At 39.4% G+C, this 24,824-nt stretch overlaps 1 protein-coding gene and 1 pseudogene across 2 annotated transcripts; one reads left to right on the top strand and one right to left on the bottom strand.

Annotated features, from left to right (window-relative positions):
• Positions 1-3,845: 3,845 nt before the first annotated feature.
• LOC114084280 (pseudouridylate synthase PUS7L pseudogene) lies at positions 3,846-5,454 on the bottom strand (annotated as a pseudogene).
• A 7,455-nt stretch (positions 5,455-12,909) lies between these two features.
• Positions 12,910-23,797, top strand: LOC139706067 (serpin B9-like). Of its 2 annotated transcripts, XM_071613620.1 has the most exons (7): positions 12,910-13,245; positions 14,741-14,918; positions 18,275-18,412; positions 19,229-19,346; positions 20,692-20,834; positions 21,697-21,852; positions 22,966-23,797. In XM_071613620.1, the coding sequence occupies exons 2-7, from the start codon at positions 14,751-14,753 to the stop codon at positions 23,365-23,367; spliced, it is 1,125 nt and encodes a 374-aa protein (XP_071469721.1). In that variant the 5' UTR covers positions 12,910-13,245; positions 14,741-14,750; the 3' UTR covers positions 23,368-23,797. The 2 variants fall into 2 exon arrangements, with proteins under 2 accessions (XP_071469721.1, XP_071469722.1); XM_071613621.1 differs by lacking the exon at positions 12,910-13,245 and having other exon boundaries at positions 14,532-14,918.
• Positions 23,798-24,824: the final 1,027 nt, after the last annotated feature.

Below are 24,824 nucleotides of genomic sequence, written 5' to 3'. Positions count from 1 at the left end.
ATATACTATGAATCAAATTGATGAGTTAGCTAATGAGTTAAATACTTGGGCAATAATCATGTGTAAATCTAATGTTTCATTTGATAATCACTTACCATCTAATCCTTTATTGTCTTTTTGGTCTTCACATCCTGTAGTTTTTCCAAAAATGACAAGAAAAACACCTATCATGAATGCTCCAAATGTATTCACTGATGGGTCAAATAATGGTACAGCAGCAATAGTTACACCTGATCAAACTTTTACATTTTTAGTACCCAAACAATCAGCTCAAAAGGTAGAGCTTAATGCAGTATTACAAGCTTTTGTGATGTTTAAAGATTCTGTATTTAATTTATTTTCTGATAGTCAGTATATAGTTAATGCTATAGTATCCCTTGAAGATGCTGGTAGGATTTCCCCTTCCTCTACTGTTTTCTCTTTGTTTTCCACTATACAAAGTCTAATCTGGGACAGAGAAGATCCATTCTTTATAGGATATATCAGAGCACATACAGGATTGCCTGGAGCCCTTAGTTTGGGCAATGATTTAGCAGATAAAACTACACATGACATATATATTTTCTCTACACTAAAAGAAGCTACAAATTTTCATAAAAGGTTCCATGTCAATGCTAATACTTTACAAAAGCGTTTTAAAATAACTAAGGAACAAGCTAGACAAATAATAAAACAATGTCAAAATTGTGTGACCTTTTTACCACAAGTTAATCTTGGAGTCAATACTAGAGGATTGATACCTAACCTAACCATATTTGGCAGATGAACATCACACACTTGCCAGAATTTGGAAAATTAAAATATTTGCATGTTACAGTTGATACTTCTTCCAGATTTTTAATGGGCTCCCTTCATGCTGGAGAAAAAACTAAAGATATTATAGCTCATTGCTTACAAAATTTTGCCAGTGTGGGCGTTCCAAAACAGTTAAAAATGGATAATGGTCCTGTTTATACTTCCACCTCCTTTAAACAATTTTGCTCATCATTTGGCATTACTCACATAACAGGAATTCCATACAATCCTCAGGGACAAGGCATAGTTGAAAGAGCTCATCAAACTATTAAAATGTACTTATTAAAACAAAAAGAGGGAATTGGAAAGGGGTATATATCCCCCAAAGATAAACTTAAAATAACCCTTTTTACTCTAAACTTTTTAAATTTGGATTCATCAGGGCTTAGTGCTGCAGAAAGGCATATGTGTCCAAAAAATGTACATAAGCCCAAGGCACTTTGGAAGGATATTCTAACAGGACAATGGAAAGGTCCTGACCCAGTGATTGTCTGGAATCGGGGGTCTGTTTGTGTGTTTCCACAGGGAGAACAGCAGCCAATTTGGATTCCAGAGAGATTAACTAAGGTCCTGACCCAGTGATTGTCTGGAGTTGGGGTTCTGTTTGCATGTTTCCACAGGGAGAACAGCAGCCAATTTGGATTCCAGAGAGATTAACTAAAGCGATTTCTACAGACCAAAAAGAAGAGGATTTGGCTCAAATCCATAACAGCTGATATCCAGAGCTCCAGCTTGGCTATTCTTACATCTGTGACAGTGATTAACCAGGATGCTTTTTTCAATATCTATTTTATTATTGCCTTTTCCCACATCATAAAGTTCTATTTTATTTTTTGAGCTCATACAGACCTAGGTTAATGTTTTTCTGATCAGTTTTATTTTTTTGACTGTGGAGTTTTTAAACATTGCAATGGAGATTTCAATGGTGTAAAGCTACAAGGCCTTTGCTATTGTCTTATGTGTTGTATGTTTGTGTGCACACTTGTGTTTTGTGTTGTATGTCTGTGTGTGCGTATGTCCATAGATCATATATGAGGAGCGCTCATGAAAAAATGGATCCGAATTTTTTTATTCATGTGATTTTAATGGTTTAATTTAAATTGGATAAACAGCTGTTGAGGTTTGTTTTAATATGTGAACAAATAAGGAGGTTAACAGATCTGTTTGTTTACTTTCACCTTTCCTTTTCATTATATTTAATAATTCTGTTCAGGATAATGTAAATTGTTCAGTAAATTGTTTTCTTAGTACCTGTTGGAATGTTACATAATTTTTTTTTAACATCATTGCCAGAATTCCTATCTTCATCCCAGTGCTGGTGAAGACAAAGATAAAACCAAACTACAGCTTCTTGATAGTTATCACAACAAACTGTATAAACTGATGCATCAATGAATAATAAGTCAACAAGTAATGCTCAATCAAGGAGTCGATTTACTTTGGGAGGAAATGGACATATTGATGGATTCCTCTGCTTTGAACTGATTGCAGAACTTACCTGGACTATGTATCACTTGTATGCATTGTGAACTATCTGTTGGTGCAGCGAATTGTGGTAGTGCTGGCATATCTTTGCTGATGGTGTCACCGGTGATACAATTTTTCCAAAGGAGCCGTCAATTGGCTTGGTGTCATGGCATTTCTGTATCCTCCTCCCTTCTGCTAGTGATGGTCTAAAATTTGGGAGCCAACAGAGGTGAGGCAAAGAACCTCACCCCCCCACTGGCACCAAGGCCAAATTGGGGGCCAAAAGAGGTGAGGCAACGAACCTCACCCCCCCACTGGTGTAAAAGCCTATCCACAAGTATGGCTGTATGCTGGACTGGTAGTCAGTGATGGGAATGATCCAATTGCACTGGTACCAACCTAAGACAGGAGGCTGATGCCTAGAGGTCAGCTCATCCAATGACTGGTAAGGACCATGTGTAGTATGGGACAGCTTAACAGTCATGGTCCCTAAGCCACATTGCTTGTTGTTTAATTAAACAGAACAGGGGAGATGTTGAGGGCCACAGCCGAGTCGGGATGACACATGACATTTTTGCCAGAAGTAGTGGTTGAGAAGTGACGCCAGTGAGTTCTCACGGAGTTCCCATGGAGTTCCAGTTGAGCTCTCATGGGGATTCCCAGAAAGTTCCCATTTGTTGGGAAAGTGCCAGAGGAGGGATATTTCTGGCTGCTGGTTCCTGGATGAGCCACGTGGCATTCGAGAGAATTCCCGGGGAGCGTGTGTGGAGTGTGCTGGTGGAGTTCAGAAATAAAGTTTGTTCCTGCTTCAGTGGCTCGTGATTTGTGCCCAGCCAGACTGCAGCAATGCAAAGTCACTGGTAAATTATCAGAGCTGTATCTGAGCACAGATCTGACTCTAAAGTGTGTTTCAAATAATAACCCAAAAAGTTAGGGGTCAATATACACTGATATATGAAAGTTATATGAAAATATTTATTTAAGCCTTATCAAAGATTATCTCATAAAGGATTAGCTATCATAAAGATGGATAATTTCTTTATATATAGTTATGAGCAATAATTTCAAAAGAGGAATGGATGACATTATTAATTAGCAAATGTTTCATCTATGTTTCTCTCCAACCACGAATTATTTCATTGCAACCTAGTTTCATCTCCATTCTAAGGAAGAAGGTAGACGATATGAATTCTATTTCACAATTTTTTTCTTAAGTGTTAGCTTACAGTGATATACATTCCTAATTGTTTAGAAAAATTAGAACTTTTATAACATAGAAAAGTTCACTGAAGCACCCTAAAATAGAAAGAACATAGGCTTTCACATACATCTTAATTCAAGTTTTTAAACATTATGTTTCATTGTTTCCCTCAAATTGTGGCATAACATGAAGCCTGAAGATCAAAAGAGATCAAGTTGACTCATTGATGTGAGAAGCTTCCATTTTAGCATCATAATCTCCCATCCATTGGTATGAGAGGTGATGGGCATGTTTCAAAATCTGTCTATAGCATTCTGGTATCTTCCTTTTCAGAGTAGGTACATTAAACCTACATGTTTGTAGTCCATCTCTGCTAAGTATTTCATGGTACCACTGCCCAAATTGATTCTTTTGATATAGAATATTGTATCCAAGTACTGGAAGAACCCATGAAATGGGGAAAAGAGAACCAGTCCTGGATATAACCCTACTCTGTCATGCGAAAGTGATACAATGACTCTAACCCATGTTCTCTTTGAATTCAGGCATCAGTCAAAGTGTGCCTTTGGCATCCTCAGTTTGAAGAAAATATTTCTTTGCTTTATTTATAAGATTATCCATGTCTTTTTGTGTAAGAAATAATTTTATGGTCTTCACTATTTCATTCTTCAGCAGAGCCACTCCAATTTGGTCTGTATGAACATTCCTTCCCTTTCCAAATCTCTGTGGTCCACAGTAAGTCACAAAATTTTGATTATTAACATTTTTCTATTGCCTTCAAAATTCTCTTTTTCAGATTTCCAGAATCATTTATGTGATTTTGTAAATTTCTGATGACAATATCAAAGTGATTCCCTTTGAGCTGTCCAAGTCTAAGGGACATTCATTCTTTTCTTTTCAATTTTTTTTCCAATATTTTTCAACCTCCCTGAAGTCAGTTTTCTACAACCATTGCTCAACAGGTGACAGTTTTCTTGTCTTTAAGGCCTGCATAACTAAAATCTGAAGGAATCACTCCAAGTTTAATAGCTGAAAAACCTACCACTTCAAACATCTCCAGATTTTCCTTCCATAGAGTCAAAGCTGTGTGTATAACTTTTTTTTTCCTGTTCTTATTCAAGAAGAGAACTTTTCCTGTACTGTGTGTTTTTTGTTTTTTGTTTTTTGTTGTTTTTTTTTTTTTTTCAAAAAATCTTTCTGTTCTCACTACATTTAGATCACCAGCACTGTAATTCTGTTCAGGAAAAGATTTGGTTTCTACAAGCTTTCCAAACTTCTGTTGACAAAATGATAGCTTTTCTGTGGTCTTCATGGCTTACAGGTAATTTTGGAACTTTCTTTCTTTGCATCCAAATATTTTAAAAAGTCAAGTGATTCTTCTTCGGATATCAAAGATTTATACTTAAGATTTGGTTTATAAGAATTTCACTGTTTTCTCCAACAGTTACCAAGAAAGGAAATTTCTGCTTAACAGCATTGTGTAAAATAACCCTTTGTTTTTGTCAAGGATCCTGCCTAATGAGAATTCCCGAGATGGCCCAATAGTTCAGTTTTTGAATTCTGCTTCTCTTTTACATCACAGGCAAACTGATTCTGTAATTCTTTTTTTTTTTTTTTTCATCTAAAAAGAAGCTTAAATACATCAGCTTTTTCTTCTTCACACTTGGAAGTCCTATCACTGGTGGTATCACCTTCTTCTAAATCAGACTGATGTCTTTGGTCACCATCAGAGCACCTAGCTAAAGTATTAAGTTCTTGGTAACTCCATCTTCAAGGGACACATTTTGAAGATCCAGTTTTGGGGTTTTTTGGAAAAATGATTCAGCTCAGGTATTTTACCAGTCTTATTAATTGGTTCATCAATGTCTTGTTAATCGATCTCCATGATAATAAAGTCATACAGTGAGCTTTTCAGTGCCCTGAAATCCAACATGCTCCCTGATGAACCACAAAGAACTAAACCTGATTCTATAATCTGTATCCTCCTCCATTCTTAAGTGATAATGCCTCCAAAAAATCCCAATTCCTTGCAGATCATGCCATCAGACATTACCAATTGCTGCCATCCTGTCTCTCCTGATGACTCTTTGTTATTCAGGGATAACATCTGGCTCACTATCTTCTTATCCAGGGTGACCGCAGGATCACCTGGTCATGGACACATGCATGATCCCCACGTGTATGTCCAAGTGTAGGCATACTTCTGCCCCTTCTTGTTTTTGATCTGTGATAATTGCCATCAAGTAGGCCATTGAAGATAAGAACCCTTGAACCTGGACCAGAACTGTGAGCCAAAATAAACTTCTTTTCTTTTTTTTTAACTTGTTTTAGTTATTTATACATGGCAGTAGAATGCTTTGATATATCATACATAAATGGGGTATAGTTTCTCATTTTTCTGATTGTACATGTTGTAGAATCACTTTGGTCATGCAGTCATATGTATATGTAAAGTAATAATGTCTGTTTCATTCTATAATCCTTGCTATCCGCATATCCCTTCTCCTCCCTTCATGCCCTAATCCAAAGTACTTCTATTCTTCCCAGCCCCTCCTCCCATTGGGAATTATCATCAGCATATCAGAGAAAACATTCAGCCTTTGGTTTTTTGGCTTATTTGCTTAGTATGATATTCTCCAACTCCATCCATTTACCTGCAAATTCCATAATTTCATTCGTATTTAAGGCTGAGTAATATTCCATCATATATATATATATATGATGGAATGTGATATATATCTATATATAGATATATATCACATTTGGTTCCATAGTTTAGCTATTGTGAATTGAGCTTCTATAAACATTGACATGTCCACGTCACTGTAGTATGCTGATTTTAAATCTTTGGGGGTATAAACTGAGGAGTGGGATAGCTGTGTCAAATGGTGGTTCCATTCTGGGTTTTCTGAGGAGTTCCATACTGCTTTCTATAGTGATTGCACCAATTTGCTATCCCAATAGCAATGTAGGAATGTACCTTTTCCCCCACATCCTCACCAACATTTATTGTTGCCTGTATTCTTGATGTTCCCACTCTGACTGTAGTGAGATGAAATCTTAGTTTTGATTTGCATTTCTCTAATTGCTAGAGATGTTGGACATTTTTTCATAAATTTGTTGATAATTTTATTTCTTCTTCTGTGAAGCATCTGTTCAGTTCCTCAGCCCATTTATTGATTGGGTTTTGTTTGTTGGTTGGTTGTTTTTTTAAGTTCTTTATATATTTAGAGATTAATGTTTTTATCTGAGGAGCATATGCTAAAGATTTTCTCCCAATCTGTAGGTTCTCACTTCAAGTTTTTATTTTTGTTGATGAGAAGAAGCTTTTTAGTTTGATACCATTTCATTTATTGATTCTTTTTTTTTATTAGTTGCTCATGACAATACAATGATCTTGACATAAAATACATTTGAATCAAATGGGTTATGAATTTCATTTATTGATTCTTGATTTTACTTCTTGTGCTTTAGAGGATCTTGTTAAGGAAGTCAGATTCTAGTCCAACGTGGTGAATATTTGGCCCAACTTTAAACCTCTTTTCTTCATAATGAACACAGTCTGTAGTTTTGTGTTTTAGCAACAATAAAAGGACTAAAATATGGCATTCAGTTCAACTGGTGCAGAGGCACCTGAATACTTGAAACATCAGGCCATCATTAACCTTGGGGGTCCAGGTTGAAACATGAAAGGAACAAAGACCTGGGATAGGTATATCTTATCTGTTACAGACAAGTTTTTGTGACTTCTTGGTTGGTAGAACATATAACCAGAATGCAACTTTGTCTTGATGGCTAATTTTGAGAATATGGGGAAAAATATGCAGCAGTGATTTTTTTTCTTCATTGGTTTAGCTTGAAACTATCAGTTAAACTCTGACCCTTTTTTTCCCTCCATCCTGCCAGTAACTTAATTTAGGCCTCTCAGAATACTTATAAATAGTATGGTATGCATATTTATCTTTGCAAAGGTGTTAATTTATGTTTGTTTATTTATTTATGTGTTTGTTTTTGGATGCCAGGGATTGAAGCAAGAGGCACTTAACCACAGAGCCACATCCCCAGTCCTTTTGATTTTTTTTTTATTGGTTGTTCAAAACATTACAAAACTCTTGACATATCATATTTAATTTTTTTATTATTTTTATTTTTTTATTTATTGGTTGTTCAAAACATTACAAAGCTCTTGACATCATATTTCATACATTAGATTCAAGTGGGTTATGAACTCCCATTTTTACCCCAAATACAGATTGCAGAATCACATCGGTTACACATCCACATTTTTAATTAATGCCATATTAGTAACTGTTGTAATCTACTACCTTTCCTATCCTCTACTATCCCCCCTCCCCTCCCCTCCCGTCTTCTCTGTCTACCCCATCTACTGTAATTCATTTCTCTCCTTTTTTTATTTTCCCATTCCCCTCATAACCTCTTATATGTAATTTTGTATAACAATGAGGGTCTCCTTCCATTTCCATGCAATTTCCCTTTTCTCTACCTTTCCATCCCACCTCATGTCTCTGTTTAATGTTAATCTTTTCCTCCTGCTCTTCCTCCCTACTCTGTTCTTAGTTGCTCGCATTATATCAAAGAAGACATTTGGCATTTGTTTTTTAGGGATTGGCTAGCTTCACTTAGCATAATCTGCTCTAATGCCATCCATTTTCCTGCAAATTCCATGATTTTGTCATTTTTTTAGTACTGCTTAATACTCCATTGTGTATAAATGCCACGTTTTTTTTTATCCATTCATCTATTGAAGGGCATCTGGGTTGGTTCCACAGTCTACCTATTGTGAATTGTGCTGCTATGAACATCTATGTGGCAGTACCCTGTAGTACGCTCTTTTAAGGTCTTCAGGGAATAGTCCAAGAAGGGCAATAGCTGGGTCAAATGGTGGTTCCATTCCCAGATTTCCCAGGAATCTCCATACTGCTTTCCAGATTGGCCGCACCAATTTGCAGTCCCACCAGCAATGTACAAGTGTACCCTTTTCCTGACATCCTCTCCAGCACTTGTTGTTGTTTGACTTCATAATGGCTGCCAATCTTACTGGGGTGAGATGGTATCGTAGGGAGGTTTTGATTTGCATTTCTCTGACTGCTAGAGATGGTGAGCATTTTTTCATGTACTTGTTGATTGATTGTATGTCCTCCTCTGAGAAGTGTCTGTTCAGGTCCTTGGTCCATTTGTTGATTGGGTTATTTGGTATCTTATTGTTTAATTTTTTGAGTTCTTTGTATACCCTGGATATTAGGGCTCTATCTGAAGTGTGAGGAGTAAAAATTTGTTCCCAGGATGTAGGCTCACTATTCACCTCTCTTATTGTTTCTCTTGCTGAGAAAAAACTTTTTAGTTTAAGTAAGTCCCATTTGTTGATTCTTGTTATTAACTCTTGTGCTATGGGTGTCCTATTAAGGAATTTGGAGCCTGACCACACAATATGTAGATCGGAGACAACTTTTTCTTCTATCAGATGCAGAGTCTCTGATTTGATATCAAGCTCCTTGATCCATTTTGAGTTAACTTTTGTGCATGGCGAGAGAAGGGGATTCAGTTTCATTTTGTTGCATATGGATTTCCAGTTTTCCCAGCACCATTTGTTGAAGATGCTATCCTTCCTCCATTGCATGCTTTTAGCCCCTTTATCGAATATAAGATAGTTGTAACTTTGTGGATTAGTCTCTGTGTCCTCTATTCTGTACCATTGGTCCACCGGCCTGTTTTGGTACCAGTACCATGCTGTTTTTGTTACTATTGCTCTGTAATATAGTTTGAAATCTGGTATCGCTATACCGCCTGATTCACACTTCCTGCTTAGAGTTGCTTTTGCTATTCTGGGTCTTTTATTTTTCCATATGTAGAATATATCAACCATCATCAAGTGGATATACTTTTTTCTCAGCAGCACATGGATCCTTCTCAAAAATAGACCATATGTTATGCCATAGGGCAACCCTCAGTAAATATAAAGGGGTGGAGATAATACCATGCATTTTATCTGATCATAATGGAATGAAACTGGAAATCAATGATAAAAGAAGGAAGGAAAAATCCTACATCACATGGAAAATGAACAATATGTTACTGAATGATCAATGGGTTACAGAAGACATAAAGGAGGAAATCAAAAAATTCTTAGAGATAAATGAAAATACAGACACAACATATTGGAATCTATGGGACACAATGAAAGCAGTTTGAAGAGGGAAATTCATTGCCTGGAGGTCATTCCTCAAAAAAAGAAAAAACCAACAAATAAATGAGCTCACACTTCATCTCAAAGCCCTAGAAAAGGAAGAGCAAAACAACAGCAAATATAGCAGAAGGCAAGAAATAATTAAAATCAGAGCGGAAATCAACGAAATGGAAACAAAAGAAACTATTGAAAAAATTGACAAAACTAAAAGTTGGTTCTTTGAAAAAATGAATAAGATCGACAGACCCTTAGCCATGCTAACAAAGAGAAGAAGAGAGAGAACTCAAATTACTAACATACGGGATGAAAAAGGCAACATCACAACAGATACTACAGAAATACAGAAGATAATTAGGAATTATTTTGAAAACCTATATTCCAATAAAATAGAAGATAGTGAAGACATCGATAAACTTCTTAAGTCATATGATTTGCCCAGACTGAGTCAGGAGGATACACACAATTTGAACAGACCAATATCAATGGATGAAATAGAAGAAGCAATCAAAAGACTACCAACCAAGAAAAGCCCAGGACCGGATGGGTATACAGCAGAGTTTTACAAAACCTTTAAAGAAGAATTAATACCAATACTTTTCAAGTTATTTCAGGAAACAGAAAAAGAGGGAGCTCTTCCAAATTAATTCTATGAGGCCAACATCACCCTGATTCCGAAACCAGACAAAGACACCTCAAAGAAAGAAAACTACAGACCAATACCTCTAATGAACCTAGATGCAAAAATCCTCAATAAAATTCTGGCAAATCGGATACAAAAACACATCAAAAAAATTGTGCACCATGATCAAGTGGGATTCATCCCTAGGATGCAAGGATGGTTCAATATACGGAAATCAATAAATGTTATTCACCACATCAATAGACTTAAAAATAAGAACCATATGATCATCTCGATAGACACAGAAAAAGCTTTCGACAAAGTACAGCATCCCTTTGTGTTCAAAACATTAGAAAAACTAGGGATAACAGGAACTTACCTCAACATGGTAAAAGCTATCTAGGCTAAGCCTCAGGCTAGCATCATTCTGAATGGAGAAAAATTGAAGGCATTCCCTCTAAAATCTGGAACAAGACAGGGATGCCCTCTATCACCACTTCTATTCAATATAGTTCTTGAAACACTGGCCAGAGCAATTAGACGAAAGAAATTAAAGGCATAAAAATAGGAAAAGAAGAACTGAAATTATCAGTATTTGCGGGAGACATGATTCTATACCTAGAAGACCCAAAAGGGTCTACAAAAAAACTACTAGAACTAATAAATGAATTCAGCAAAGTGGCAGGATATAAAATCAACACGCATAAATCAAAGGAATTCCTGTATATCAGCGACAAAACTTCTGAAACGGAAATGAGGACAACCACCCCATTCACAATATCCTCAAAAAAAAATAAAATACTTGGGAATCAACCTAACAAAAGAGGTGAAAGATTTATACAATGAAAACTACAGAACCCTAAAGAGAGAAATAAATAAAAGAAGATCTTAGAAGATGGAAAAATAAACCTTGTTCATGGATAGGCAGAACTAACATCATCAAAATGGCTTTATTACCAAAAGTTCTCTATAGGTTTAATGCAATGCCTTTTGATTTTTTATTGAGTCAGGATCTTGATAAGTTGCTGAGAGTGGCTTTGAACTCTAGACCCTCCTGCCTCTATCTCCCTAGCCGATGGGATTACAGGCATGATTTTTTAATAAAGGTGTTATTAAAAAACAACAACAAAAAAAAGTTATGGCACCTAGGGTGCAAAATTAAAAGAGGCCCTCACTTTCGGGGTCATGTAAATGCAGAGTTGGCACCTAACTAAGTGTTCCTCAAATGTTTGGTGGTAAACATTTGTCTTGCCTCACCCTAATTCTGGCCCTCAGGAGAGAACACTAATTTTCATTAATTTGAAACAGGTGGGGTGATCTGCTCTTGGAAAAGCTTCTGGGAAAGGTTCCCTGCTTCAGAGGAAGTCATTTCGACTGTTCTCTTCCTGGGGACAACATGTCAACATGAAGCATTTCCAATTGCTTCCAGCCTGAGGATGAAGCTGATACAAAGACGGACAGGGAAGAGTGTCCCTGTTCGTGAACTACTAAAACATGAACTACTAAATCAACTTGCTTAAAGTAGTCCCTGCCTTGCACCTCCTGATGGACACAAGTCATGTCCTGAGCCATTTGACTCAGTATCTGTCTCTCTCAAATTGCTAGAGAAGAGTAGGGCTGATTATATACCAGCACCACAGCCTGAGCACCAGAAGTTGGAAAAGAGCTCAGTTGTTAAGAGTTAGGACACTTGTATTCCCTATGAGGGTCCTGGACTAGTACTAATTAGTGGGGGAGGAGCTAGAACCAACAGTTTTTAAAAACATTTTTAAAACAATTATGAGTGGATAGAAAGAATATTAAAAAAATGGGTTTCTCTGTTGCAATTTTATACAAGCATATTCGAATTTTCATTTGATCCACCCTACTTCTTAAATTCTCTTGTCATTGTCACCCCATGCCATACCTCTGATCCTATTCCCCTTCCCTATTAGTCCTTACTTTCATGTCTTTTTTAATTGCCCCCTACATTCCACATGGGAGATAAAAAAATGGTGTTTTTTTAATTGTTTTTTTTTTTTTGAGATTAGTTTATTTTGCTTAAAATGATGATTGCCAGTTTCATCCATTTTCCTGCAAATTAACTTATTTCGTTCTTTATGATTGAATAAACTCAGCCATATTTATGCATATATATGAATATATATATGTGTGTGTATATATATATAATATTTTCTTTATCCATTCAACTGCTAACAGGCACCAAGGCTCATTCCATAAATTGGCTTTTGTGAACAGTGCTGGGATAAACATGGGGATGCAGCTGTCTCTGTACTATGCTGACTTTGATTCCTTCATATACACACAAAGAAGACGGGTATAACTGAATCATAACAGTAGTCCTACTTTTAGTTTCTGAGGAACCTCCCTGCCATCCCATCCTATGGAGCTAATTTACATGCCCACCAACAGCCTGTAAGAGAAACAGACACATCCATCCAGCTGAATCCCTCCTTCCTGTCAGGCAGGAGGCTCACACTTACAGGACTTTCCTCCCCTAAAATCCCAGCCTCTCATTCTACCTTTCTTTCTAGAAGCAGGAAAGCCCAGAGTTCTAGGTTTTGTGTCCTTCCCCAGCCACAGCCTCTTCCTGTTGATTTTGGATATACATTTTTTTCTTTCGGTTTCCCTGAGAATGCAGTGCACAACAGCTTCACTTGGCTTTTGGCCAGGTGCTGAAGCTTAAAGGGGGTGAGTCACCAAGGCGAGGCCAGCGGCAGGAAGAGGGGATAGTGACCCATTCCTGAGAAGGCCCTATCCTGGCAGAGTCGCAGGTCACCCAGGACGCCTCCCCAGAAATTTCCTGCGGCCAAACAGGGCTGATTAAAGATCTCTGCGAGTGCTGAGTCTCCAGGCTGAACCCGCCTGACCGCAACACCAGGGTCCTGGTCCTGCAATTCGGAGGTCCTTATCCTGTGGCGCTGCAAGTAGAAGAGGCCTTGGTGCAGAAGGTGGCAGGTGAGGGTTTCTCTGCGCGGGGCGGGGTTTAGCAGGGGAACCTGATGCAACCAAGTTTTGGAAACCCGATCCCCCGGCTGGGAGGTGGGATCCTGGAACATGGAATGTGAGCAAAACAAGAGAATCCCAAAAGGCAGGAGCTGGTCCAAGAGCAGCTCAGGGCAATTCCAAGAAGACAAAGAAGCTGCACAGCCTCCTGGCTTCTCTGCTTGCCTCTTGCCTGCCCCTGGTTGGCTCAGGACCTCTCCATGGTGGGTGTTCATGCCCCAACACAGCTCCCTCCTACTGGCCCTATTTTCTCACCTCTCCTCTCTCCTCAGGGAGTCACAGCATGACTTCTGACTTACCTTTCACTGTGCTTTTAAAATCTCCAGTCTCCAATTCAAAATCCCAGCACCCTTTATTCATCTGAGATTCACCCCTAATTGATGGAGTTCTTGCTGTTTCCTGAGCATACTTCCAGGTGCTTAGACTCAGGATACCAGCCACCTTTCCTGCAGGAGCAGCCAGTCTTGTGGGTCCAAAAATAGAAGAGACAAAAAAATTGCAATAAGGATTGAAGAGTCAGGGTGGGGGAGTGGGGAGATCTAGACTAAGACATCAGAGGTCTCCTGGTGCTGAGCCTAGGAGGGAGGAGGGAGTGATTTGAGCTTGGTGACAGGGATGGTGTAGGGAGTCTTTTAAGTTGTATATCACTGTTTTTCAAGGCTCAGAGGTGATGGGGGGATCAGGGAGGGTAGAGGTGGAGGCTGTGAGAGGTGGGAGGCTGGAGCAGGGGATGGGGCCAAGCAGATGGGAAGCCATTTAGAAAAGGCATTTTTGAGCTTATCCCCAGGTCCACTGGAGATTTAAGGGAAGGTCATAGGATCAAGATAGTACTTCCTTCTCAGGATGCTATGTGTCTGTCCATCTGGGGTCCTGATGGGGGAGCCCAAGTACTGAGGCTCCCCAGCCCACTTGAATTGCATTTTAGTGAGCAAGGGCTGATCACAATGGAGAGCCTAGGGGCAGGGAGGTCAGAGGCTCTGGAGAGGGGCCAGGTGGTCTGAACTAGGCACAGGGTCACAGGGGCTGGAGAAGTGGAGTAGGGTAGAAAGATTTGGGAGGGGTCTGAAGGCAGGCCTGGACCATAGGTTTGGGGAGACCTTGAAGAAATGGGAAGGAGTCAGGGAGGTTTCCCAAGGTTTAAGGCCAGCCCCTGGTGAGGGAGGGCCTTACTGCATAGAGCTGCCCACTGGTGTTTTCACTCCACCCCCTCTGGCTTCACACCTACCACCTCCCTGCTCTTGCTTTGACCTGTCACCTGCTGATCCCTGCATGCTTTTCTGCTCTTCCATGCCTTGCCAGTGTGTTGCTCTACAGAGACCTGCCCCTTCCTCACGTGCATAATCTACTTCCATAGCTGTGCTCACTAGAAAAGTGAAAGCCAAGCAGAGAGCACACACAGTGTCCTCAGCCCCATTTCATTGTGTTTCTCTGTCTTCTTTGCCCCCAGACCCTGCATCATGGATTCTCTTTCAAAAGCAAATGGCACCTTTGCCATCCAGGTTTTGAAGATGCTGTGTCAAGACAGACCTTCACAAAATGTGTTTTTTTCTCCCCTGAGCATCTCCTCTGCCCTGGCCATGGTCCTCCTGGGGGCAAAGGGCAACACCAAGGTCCAGATGGCTCAGGTAAGCTTTCCTGTCACCCTGGAAGAGGTACTGGTCTGCAAGGCTTGTCTCTTATCTCTCCTTGAGCTTTTGGAGAACTGTTGAGGAAGGAGGGGTGAGCCTGGACCATTTCAGGGAGAGGGGTGCAGGAAGGGAGAAAGGCGAGGAGTCTCCTCCAGTGACATTTTTTGAGGGATGGCAGGGATAGTTTCCCCAGTTAATAATCTGGAGGAAACTCTCACAAGTTTGCCTTGTAATTTGTTTAGGAAATGACGATGAGAAGTTGGGGTATAGCTCAGCGGTAAAGCATGTGCCTAGCATGCCTGAGGTCCTGGGTTGCTAATATCTATTTTTTATTGGAGTAAAGGTTTGCAACTGTAATTAGTCATTGATGAGCAAGGTTAATAAGTTTTGCTTTGTTTCTCTACCAACCTGCCTTGCTGAGTGGGGGGATAAACAAAATAATCAAAGGAAGGTTAACAGGTGTGTTCTTATTCACTTCTATAGACCATGGAGACCTGAGTAGCTATAATGAAAAAGCATTCAGTGAACATTTAGAAATTATTACAAATCAGTCACTGTCTCTTAAGGTTTTTTTGTTGTTGTTATTTGGGAGGGCGGGGGAGACAGGTGCCTGAGAAAAAGCCTAAAACCTTGTGTCATTGTTGAGCTCTTCCCCTGCTCACACCTTTATGATTTGAGTATAAGGCACTGATGATGCAGGGTGACTTTCTGTTTCCTGGAGGACCCTTTTCAGTAGTGTCTACTTGTTTTAATAATTTCGATGCTCTGATAAAGGAGTGAAGGTTCATGCATAGAGGAAGTTCTCTCTGCCTAAGTCTTGGGATTTTTTTTTCTAGGTTTTATGCCCACTGAGAGCCCCTTTCCAACAAAGTGTGAATTATGAATTCCCAAATGAAAGTGAAGAAACAAGAAGGGAGGGAAAGTTTGGTCAATGGGCATTAAGTTACAGTAGGTTAGGAGCAGGACATTCTGGGGACTATAGAAAAGGATGATCTAGTACATATATTTCAAAAATAGAACTATTGCCTGTGACTTTATCAGATGTGACTTGGGAGATCTGCATACCTCCAGGGTTCAACTGGATGATAAGCACATGCTCATGACACTTTACTGCTGATAGACGGAAGGGAAACTGTAAGGCTGCAGAAATCTCCTTAAAGGTTATTTATTTTCCTTCATGTTGTAAGTGGTAAGACGCCATTATTAAAAAAAAAAAAAAAAAAAAAAAAAAAAAGCTTTTAAAAGGAAAGTAGAGAAACAATTAAAACTCCCTAAGGACTCACTCTGCAGAGGCAGCTCTCTGAGAATGAGAGACATTTTCGTCCAGTCTCATGTCCACATTTTGTATTTAATTTTTATACTTTGATGACACACTGTATTTTTCTTTGCATAAATGTTCTTTCAATTAATGGGAGGATTCAGTGAGATAATTCATCTAAAGCAAATGTTCAACATGAGTTAGCTATTATTATCATAGTGATATCACAGTCTCAGGTGAAATTGCTTTTAGCTTTTAGTTTCCAATTGTGGTAAAATACACATATAAAATTTGCCATCTTAACACACTTACAGCCTATAATTCAGTGGCATTTTGTTCTATTTTTTGACAGATTTTCTTCTTAATAATCTATAAACTTGATGAAATAAATTTAGTTGCTTTTTATCTTTTTCCATGTTATAGGACACTGTGTATGGCATGAGAAATATAGCTGTTGAATATTTTTAGAAAAAAAAAATCCCTCCAAAAATCATCTACAGCTTTCAAGAATCTTATCTTTTATTGTTTCTCCTTTGTATATCTGTATATTTAGATTCCTTGGGGGGGAGCACTTTTTAAAATTAAAATAACTATTTAACTGATACCCAGAAACATAAAGATTATACATATTTACAGGGTAACTATTATGTGATGTTTTAATTCAGATGTACATTGTGTAATGTTCAAATCAGGTAAACACATCTATCACTTCAATCATTTATCATTTCTTTGTGGTGAAAGCATACAATATCTTTTCTTGCAATTCTTTGAAATGTACCCTACATTATCATTCTCTGTAGTCACACCTACTGTGCAGCAGCCACCAGAATCTCTTGCTCCTATCTGTAATTCAGTGCCCATTGAGCAACTTTTACCCATGTCCACATCTCTGTATATTCACTTGGTAATTCATAATTTACACTTTGATGAAAATAATTTAGCTTTCATTTATTAACAATTCATCTGTATGCATTTCTGTGTAATCAGTTTTTCACTTACAACTTGCCTTCTAGGTACTTTTAATTTTTTTTTCTTGCAGTTGCTGATTTCTGTCTATTTTGTGTAGACATGTGTGCTTTCCTTCAAAGAACCAGTTCTTAGGCTCATTGACCATTTTCTGTTTTTCCCTAAAATCCTTAGTAATTTTTCTGTACCTTTTTTTACATCATGAGTTGGAAATTTTGCTATTTCATTATTTCCTTGGCAATATGATAACAATTAATGCTGTTTTTACTTACGTTCTGGGAAATGTTATATTACCTTCTGGTAATATAATTTTTATTTTGATCATTTTCCAAATCATCTGTTACATAGTTAAAATAGTATTTCAAGAAATTCTTGAAATCATTTATTTAGAAAATGTTTGCAATAGTTACTTAATAGGTTAATTTCCATGATGTTGGTATTTTATTTGTAGTGTTATTCACATTTAGTTCCCTACGCTGAGGTCATTGAATATAAACTGTGTATTTTCTGTATTTCAGAGTCAATTAAAACTTTTTTATGGCTTAATATGTGACACATTTTATGAAATATGAAGTATCATAAAATCTGTGTGTATATATAAATAAATAAATATATACATAATCTCTATAGCATACTATTTTAAGTATTCTGTTTTTTTCATATTTATTATCCTGCTCATTTTTATACTTTGATTTCCTTTTGAAGGTTATCATTATGATTGCATTCCTGTCCTATTTTTTCATGGATTTTTAGTGTTTTGAACTACATGGTTTTTTGGGGAACAGTTATACAGACAAGTTTTCCTCTATTTTTGATACATTTATGGTGTCCCTGGGATGCAAGACTTAACAATAGTCCCTTATCTGAACCTCTCTTGCCCTTTCATTTTTTTTTCTATTGCTCATCTATAAACTATGCAGAGAGCTCTGTGCAAGCGGAAGAGCCATATCTTTTACTTACCAGTTTCCTGGTCCCTCTATCCACCTATCCCACCAGTGTCACATCTCAATTAGGAACTACTTCCTCACAAAGGATAATTTTATGCAGTATTTGAAGAAAAAAAATTGTTTGCAAATTCTAGTTAAGACTGAGATCAAAATTGATAGTTTTCTCTTGCTTTCCTTCACAGGCAATGTCTTTAAACACAGAAGAAGACATCCATAAGAACTTCCAGATGCTTCTCACCCAAGTGAACAAGCCTGGCTCAAAGTACTTGCTTACAACGGCCAACAGGCTCTTTGGAGAGAAGACCTGTGATTTCCTCTCAGTAAGTTGAGTCAGTAGAACAATAAAAGTCGTATTTAAAATACCTGGTGATATACAACCCAGAAGAGAGACCCTAGACACCAGGCAGGATGGCACACTTGGGAGGTTGAGGCAGAGGATGGAGAGTTAGAGACCAGCTTGGGCAACCTAGTGATACCTTTTCTCAAAAACAAAATGGCTGGCGCAGTGGCACATGTGCCAGAAGCTCAAGAGGCTGAGACTGGAGGATCATGAGTTCAAAGCCAGCCTCAGCAACATCAAAGAGCTAAGCAACTCAGTAAGACCCTGTCTGTAAATAAAATACAAAATTTGGCTGGCGATGTGGCTCAGTGGTCGAGTGCACATGAGTTCAATCCCCGTACCGAAAAAGAAATGGAAAAAAGAAAAAGAAAACAATGCCTTGGGACATAGCTGCTTGATAGAACATTTGCCTAGCATGCTTAAGGCCCTGGGCTCAATCCCCAGTGCTTCAAAACAAGCAAACAATGAAACAAAACCCAGAGAAGTTGAGAAACTTATCATAAATTTTTTTTAAAGACCCCTGATTCTATAATCATACCTGTATTGTTTCAAATTGTACCATATCTAAATTTTATTTTCTTTCATGTATATATCTCAGGTTATTCAGGGCTCAGGACATACTTCCTAACAAATTTAGTTATTTCAACATCTAGTAGCTTAAGATGTGATCATGTTTAAAAGATCTGTGTGCTCTTTTTAATTTTAAAAAAGCATATAGATGGCATTGAGAATGTTTTGAAGCTCACTGACATTTTATTTAGTAACATGGCCTCACTGAACACTTTTCTCTCCAAAGACATTTAAGGAGTCCTGTCTTCAGTTCTACCATGCGGAGATGGGGCTGCTGTCCTTTGCTGAAGCTACAGAGAAGTCCAGGGAGCATATAAACACCTGGGTCTCAAAAGAGACAAAAGGTCAGAATTATGACTCATTCCCCTCTCCTCCCACCCCAGCTCTGCCCTCTCCTCCCCTAGGCTAACTGCCTCCTGACTGCTAATGTCACTGGTGTTGCAGGAGGTCAGAGCAAGTTTGCCTGGCTGAGCCTCATGGTGTGTGAACCTTAGTGGCTCACGGGAAATCTGATCAATGCTCAGGTTTTCAAAACCAGAGGATTAATGCTATCAGTTCTCCTGGAACCAGAGTGACTGATAAAAGTGTTAAAAAAAAAAAAAAAAAAAAAAAAACCTCTTAGGCCAGATTTCCCATGTAATATTTTACATTAGAACATACTGTCACTGTCCTGTAATGTTCACATGGCAGCTGACTGTCCTCTCTGGGAGAAGATCAGTGGCCAGCTCTTCTCCAAGTCAGGCCCTTGGCCCTCCTCTTCCTGGGGTCCGTTTGGACTGCATTCCTCCCACTTTTACATGTGAACCTGACTTCTACTGCTTCTTTCCTATCTCTCACTTAAGTGCCCTTCATGAGACTTGAGAAGCCACGACTTCTTTAGTCAACCACAGAACCTGATGTTGAGCCACATAGCTGATTCATTGCACAGACTAAGAACACCCCCAAGATCAATGATGATGTTTTAATGTTTGAACCATTCAGACACTTGAACCACTAACAACATCAGTATTTCTGCTAACAAATGAAATGGTAAAAAACAAAGGTAGTTCTTTCCTCAATTTCTTCTTAGAATCTTTATTTCTTGTGCCCTCTTGAGGGAGCAAATTAGCAAGTAATATTCTTAGTTCCTTGGAAACATACCCTTTGATATCCAGGGTAAGAAGGAAGTACCTTCACCTACCCAAATCATTATCTGTTCCAGGGATACCAGGAGGATGCAATCATAATATCTCTTCCAATAGTTTCCAGAAACACCTCCTGTGCCCCTTGTGTGGACCCATCCATTCTATCTGCCCTAGGAATGTTGCAGGTAGCTGTATAATGTTAGAACTGGGCCTGACCACAGGGCCTTAGACCTGACACTGCTCTTACCCACAGCAGGTAACATCAGCTCCTACCCAGCCCCTCTCTCCTTTGCTGCTTGTCTTCTTCTCCAACCTGGTGTCAAGTTTCTGCTCAGTCCCAACCTGCTTTCCTCCAGTGACTTGGAAGTCTTTCGCCATCTTCAACTTGGTGGCTCTTCCAGTGTCTGTTGTCATCAATATCACTCATAGCTAGAATTTTTAACTTTTGTACATAACCATCAGAACACCATATTTGAAACCCAATTGGATCTCCAAGACATCGTGTCATGCTTATTCACCACGGGTTCATAAAAAGCAACTGATAGTCTCTGCTTTATCTTGAAAGGAAAAATTCAAGTGTTGCTGCCACCTAACTCGATTGATGAGCAGGCCAGGCTGGTTCTTGTCAATGCCATCTACTTCAAAGGAACATGGGACGAGCCATTTGACAAAACATGCACGCGTGAAATGCCCTTTAAAATAAACCAGGTAGGGAGAATCTTTAAAATATTATGCTAATCTGGTGAAGAAATTTAATAGAAAATTTTAACTTTGTAAGATATAAATGGTTAAAAATAATTTCAAATTTATTATCTCTCAACGAATTTTAAATTCACTAAATATTATATGAAAAAATAATACTTGCTGTGTGTGATTGTTTGCAACCTTTACAGGTCTTACTACTTCTGATAACTCTTATGCATGTATTGCTACTATTAATTCTGGAAACTATAGGTTTCTGTAAACCCAGGTGCTTAGATAATAATAAAAAATAGGTGAGATATTTATATATATGTGTGTGCGTGTGTGTATGTGTGTGTGTACACACACATGTCAAACATGGGACAGGTCAAACAAGGGAATGTGATTACACATTTTTTTTAATTAAGATTTTTTTAATGTGTTTTGTTTTATGCTTTTTCATTGCTGGGAATCAACCCCAGGGCCTTGTGCTGCTCCTCTACCACTGAGCTACAACCCAGCCTTTTAATCAATTTTTTTAAATTAAAATAAGCTTTCCTTTGAGTTGTTGTTAATAATAACCTATCATTATTAATTCAACATTTGTTGCTTTCAATTATTAAAAATGAGTTGTAAAAGACTTAGTCAACTATGAGGTATAACTTCAATTAAAGCAGAAATAAAAATAGTTTACCAAACTCCCTAATCCCTTAAAATATAAATTTAATGCAATAGGAAGCTTGTATGCATTAACTCCTCCCCCTCTTTGAAAGGCATATTTTAGATAACTATTAATTTTTAGCAGTGCTGGATCACCATTCATTTAATAGTTTTCTTGCCCCTTTTTGTACTGTTTTAAATTCTGTGCTCATCTGTTCATCCCTCCCAGAAGGAGGAAAATCCAGTTCAGATGATGTGTCAGGAAGCCTATTTTAAGATCGGCTACGTGAATGAGGTGCACACACAGGTGTTGGAGCTGCCCTACGTCGGCAAGGAGCTGAGCATGATCATTCTGCTCCCAGACGATGGTGTGCTTCTCAGCTCGGTGAGTCAGGAGGGGCTGCAGTCCTTTGCACTCAGAATTTCTGAGGCAAAAATGTGGTTATGCTGTTTGCTCTTTTTCATGAAAGCTCCACCACCATTTCCGACCTTTGTGTTAGCCCTTCAAGTGAGTGATGCCTACAAACTCAGCCTGCAGAGCACAGTTTAGTTCAAGACTGGCTTCCACTTTACTCTATGTGAGGCCCTTACAATGACATAACCCAACTCAGCCTCAGTTTTTTCATTGCTAGAATTGGAAAATGATGATGTGTGCCTGATAGTGGTATTGGGAGGACACAGTGGGGGCAGCTTCTGTAACAACTCAGCATGTTGCCTGACAAACAGTAAACTCTCTCCAGATGGGTTTCATCCGCATCACCATTGTCAGCATCATATTTAAATTCTAAGAACCTATGCTAGAGGTTGAGACAATCCTACACTTTGACCTAACAAACAGGATGGGGAGAATGGTGGCAGTTAGGGAGGTGTGAGGTCCAATGCTCAGAAGGCAGAACCAGAGACAGCCCCAAATGGCCCATCCCTGTCCTCCTTGCTTCCTTGTGGTATGATCCCTATAGAGAGAGTCAACCATCCTCTCAATGGTGGCAGTGGAAAGGGATGACCTAAGGAGTCTGTAAGCAGAGCCACCCTATGGGTTCTTCCTTTGCCCAGCTCCCAACTGTGACAATGATTTTCCACAATCAGTGTCACATCCCACATTAGGCAGATATCCTCTCCTGGAGGGGCTCACACTGAGAGCCCTTCCTTTTCCAGTCTGTTTTTCTTACCAGCGATGGTTCATTGTCTGCAAAACTAAGCTTCGTTCGAACCAACAAATACCACTAGATATGCCATCCACTGGGCGTGGACACTTGTCAGAATGAAACATCTACAGTGGATGGATAAGGAGGGGCAGCCACAGTCTCCCTGCAGGGAAGTCACATATGGGATAGCACGTGGGGTGGTGGACAAGTCAGATCCCTCACAAGCTTCCGGGCAGCTGAAGAAGCCTCCCATCCTGTGTGGACAGTCAACATGGAATGTTCATGGAAATGTCTGTGTGGTCTGTAGATACGCACTGAAGTCTGAATGTGAACCTGTGATTCTGGTCTTTCAGGTGGAAAATAACCTGACTTTTGAGAAATTCATAGCCTGGACCAAGCCAGCCTCTATGAAGAATATTGACGTGGAAGTTCTCCTTCCGAGATTTAAACTGCAGGAGGATTATGACATGCAGTCTGTGCTTCAGCGTCTGGGAATGGTCGATGCCTTCCAACAGGGCCAGGCTGACTTGTCTGCCATGTCAACTGAGACAGACCTGTGTCTGTCCAAGGTTGTGCACAAGAGTGTCGTGGAGGTGAATGAAGAAGGCACTGAGGCTCCAGCGGTTACGGCTGAAGAGATGGAATATATTTCAGCCTATTTACGGAGGTTCCATGCTGACCACCCCTTCCTCTTCTTCATTAGGCATAACAAAACTAACACCCTTCTGTTCTGTGGCAGGTTCTCATCTCCCTAAGGGTTGTACTTCCTCTGTATGGAGAGTTTCCGTCTTTCACTGTCCCCAGATTCTCTCTATAGTTCCATAAGGATGGGCCTATACGTGAATCAATTACGAAATTGAGGGCAGGGTCCTAAACCTTCTGAACAACTTGCCGGCATGATCTCATAATGCACCACACTCAGCTGTCCCCATACTGCCCACTCATTTGTACCACGGACCAGGATCCTAGCAATAATAGGCTGTCTTGATTTCCTGTTGTATTTAGGATGAAGGCAGTACAGATGCCATAGGATAGTTTGCAAAGATTTCCTACCTGTCCCCAAATGTATTTCCTATTCATTTCACACGCGGTGTTATGCTGTGCTCTCCTGGCACCTCACATCTTGCCACACACTTGCGTTAACCTGACTAGCTCAATAATAATAAATGCAGCTGAATACTGAAACCAGAATCTTGAAATGAAATTTGATTCACTAGTTCTATTGGCAGGTGGTGTCTGCACAAGCTGTGGGGTTCTGTAGCTGAGAAGTGTTGTGGCTCTTAATGGTGGGCATGGACACAGTATTGCAATAGACCTTAGCAACTCACCTTCAATTTCTTCCTCTTTCTGGTTTCTTGTCTTGTGAAGTCAATGAATGAAATTCACACACCTGGATGAGGGAGTGTAAACTTAGAACTTATTGAAGAACAGGAACATTCTTTCATTGCAAGCAGGAACATGATAGCTGGTTTTCTCTGACAAGAGTGTCCAGGTCTAGGGTTTTATATAGCACTTGGTTCACTGCTTTTGGTCCAAGCGTATGCTAATTAGGGTTGGGAAACCTAAGAATGCTATTGATCAATTTCTGAGTTCCAACTTTTATTCAAGTCTGCCCCACTCCATTTTCTTGTGGCAGGTCAAGAAACGGGAGGTTGAAGTTATAGATGGGGTTGCAGTGCTGTGGGGAGCAGGCTTTTGTAGCTGGCATCTATTTAGTGTCTATCTCTGGCAGGTAAAGAATGACAGGTCAGCGGGCCTGGGCACTGACTTGGCTGGAGCTAGCTCACCTGGAGTTGGCCTGCCTGGATGCTAGCTTGCTGCATCTGTGTGGTGGGCTCCACAAAGCCACAGGCCAAGCTTGCTGAACCACTCAGACTGAAACTCCTCTGCTCCACCAGTCCATGACTGCTGCAGCTTCTCAGCATAGAGCAGTAGGTTGGCTGCTCCACTTGGTAGCCTGGGAGCCATGTCAAAACTATTGCTACTATTCCAGTTTTCCTGGCACCAGGACTAAAAAAATTTAACACATATTAATTTTATCTTCCTTTGGCATTCACCATGCACCAGGTATATGACAAGCACTGCAATAGGCACTGGTGACACAAGGGGACAGAGTCACGGACACCTGATCTTTAATGTGTGTTCCCAACTTATATAGTGTTTATGACAACCAGATTGGATGGTTTAATAGCTTTGAACTCACCATGTGACC

Source organism: Marmota flaviventris, chromosome 6 (genome assembly GCF_047511675.1).
Source record: "Marmota flaviventris isolate mMarFla1 chromosome 6, mMarFla1.hap1, whole genome shotgun sequence".
NCBI lineage: Eukaryota > Metazoa > Chordata > Mammalia > Rodentia > Sciuridae > Marmota > Marmota flaviventris.
Note: the sequence above shows the minus strand (reverse complement) of the source record. Positions and strands in the feature narration are given on the sequence as shown.

Coding starts and splice junctions, on each gene's coding strand:
- LOC139706067 (XM_071613620.1), top strand. CDS start 14,751: ATGGATTCTCTTTCAAAAGCAAATGGCACCTTTGCCATCCAGGTTTTG. Junction 19,347..20,691: donor GGTCTCAAAAGAGACAAAAG/GTCAGAATTATG, acceptor TTATCTTGAAAG/GAAAAATTCAAGTGTTGCTG. Junction 20,835..21,696: donor TGCCCTTTAAAATAAACCAG/GTAGGGAGAATC, acceptor CATCCCTCCCAG/AAGGAGGAAAATCCAGTTCA.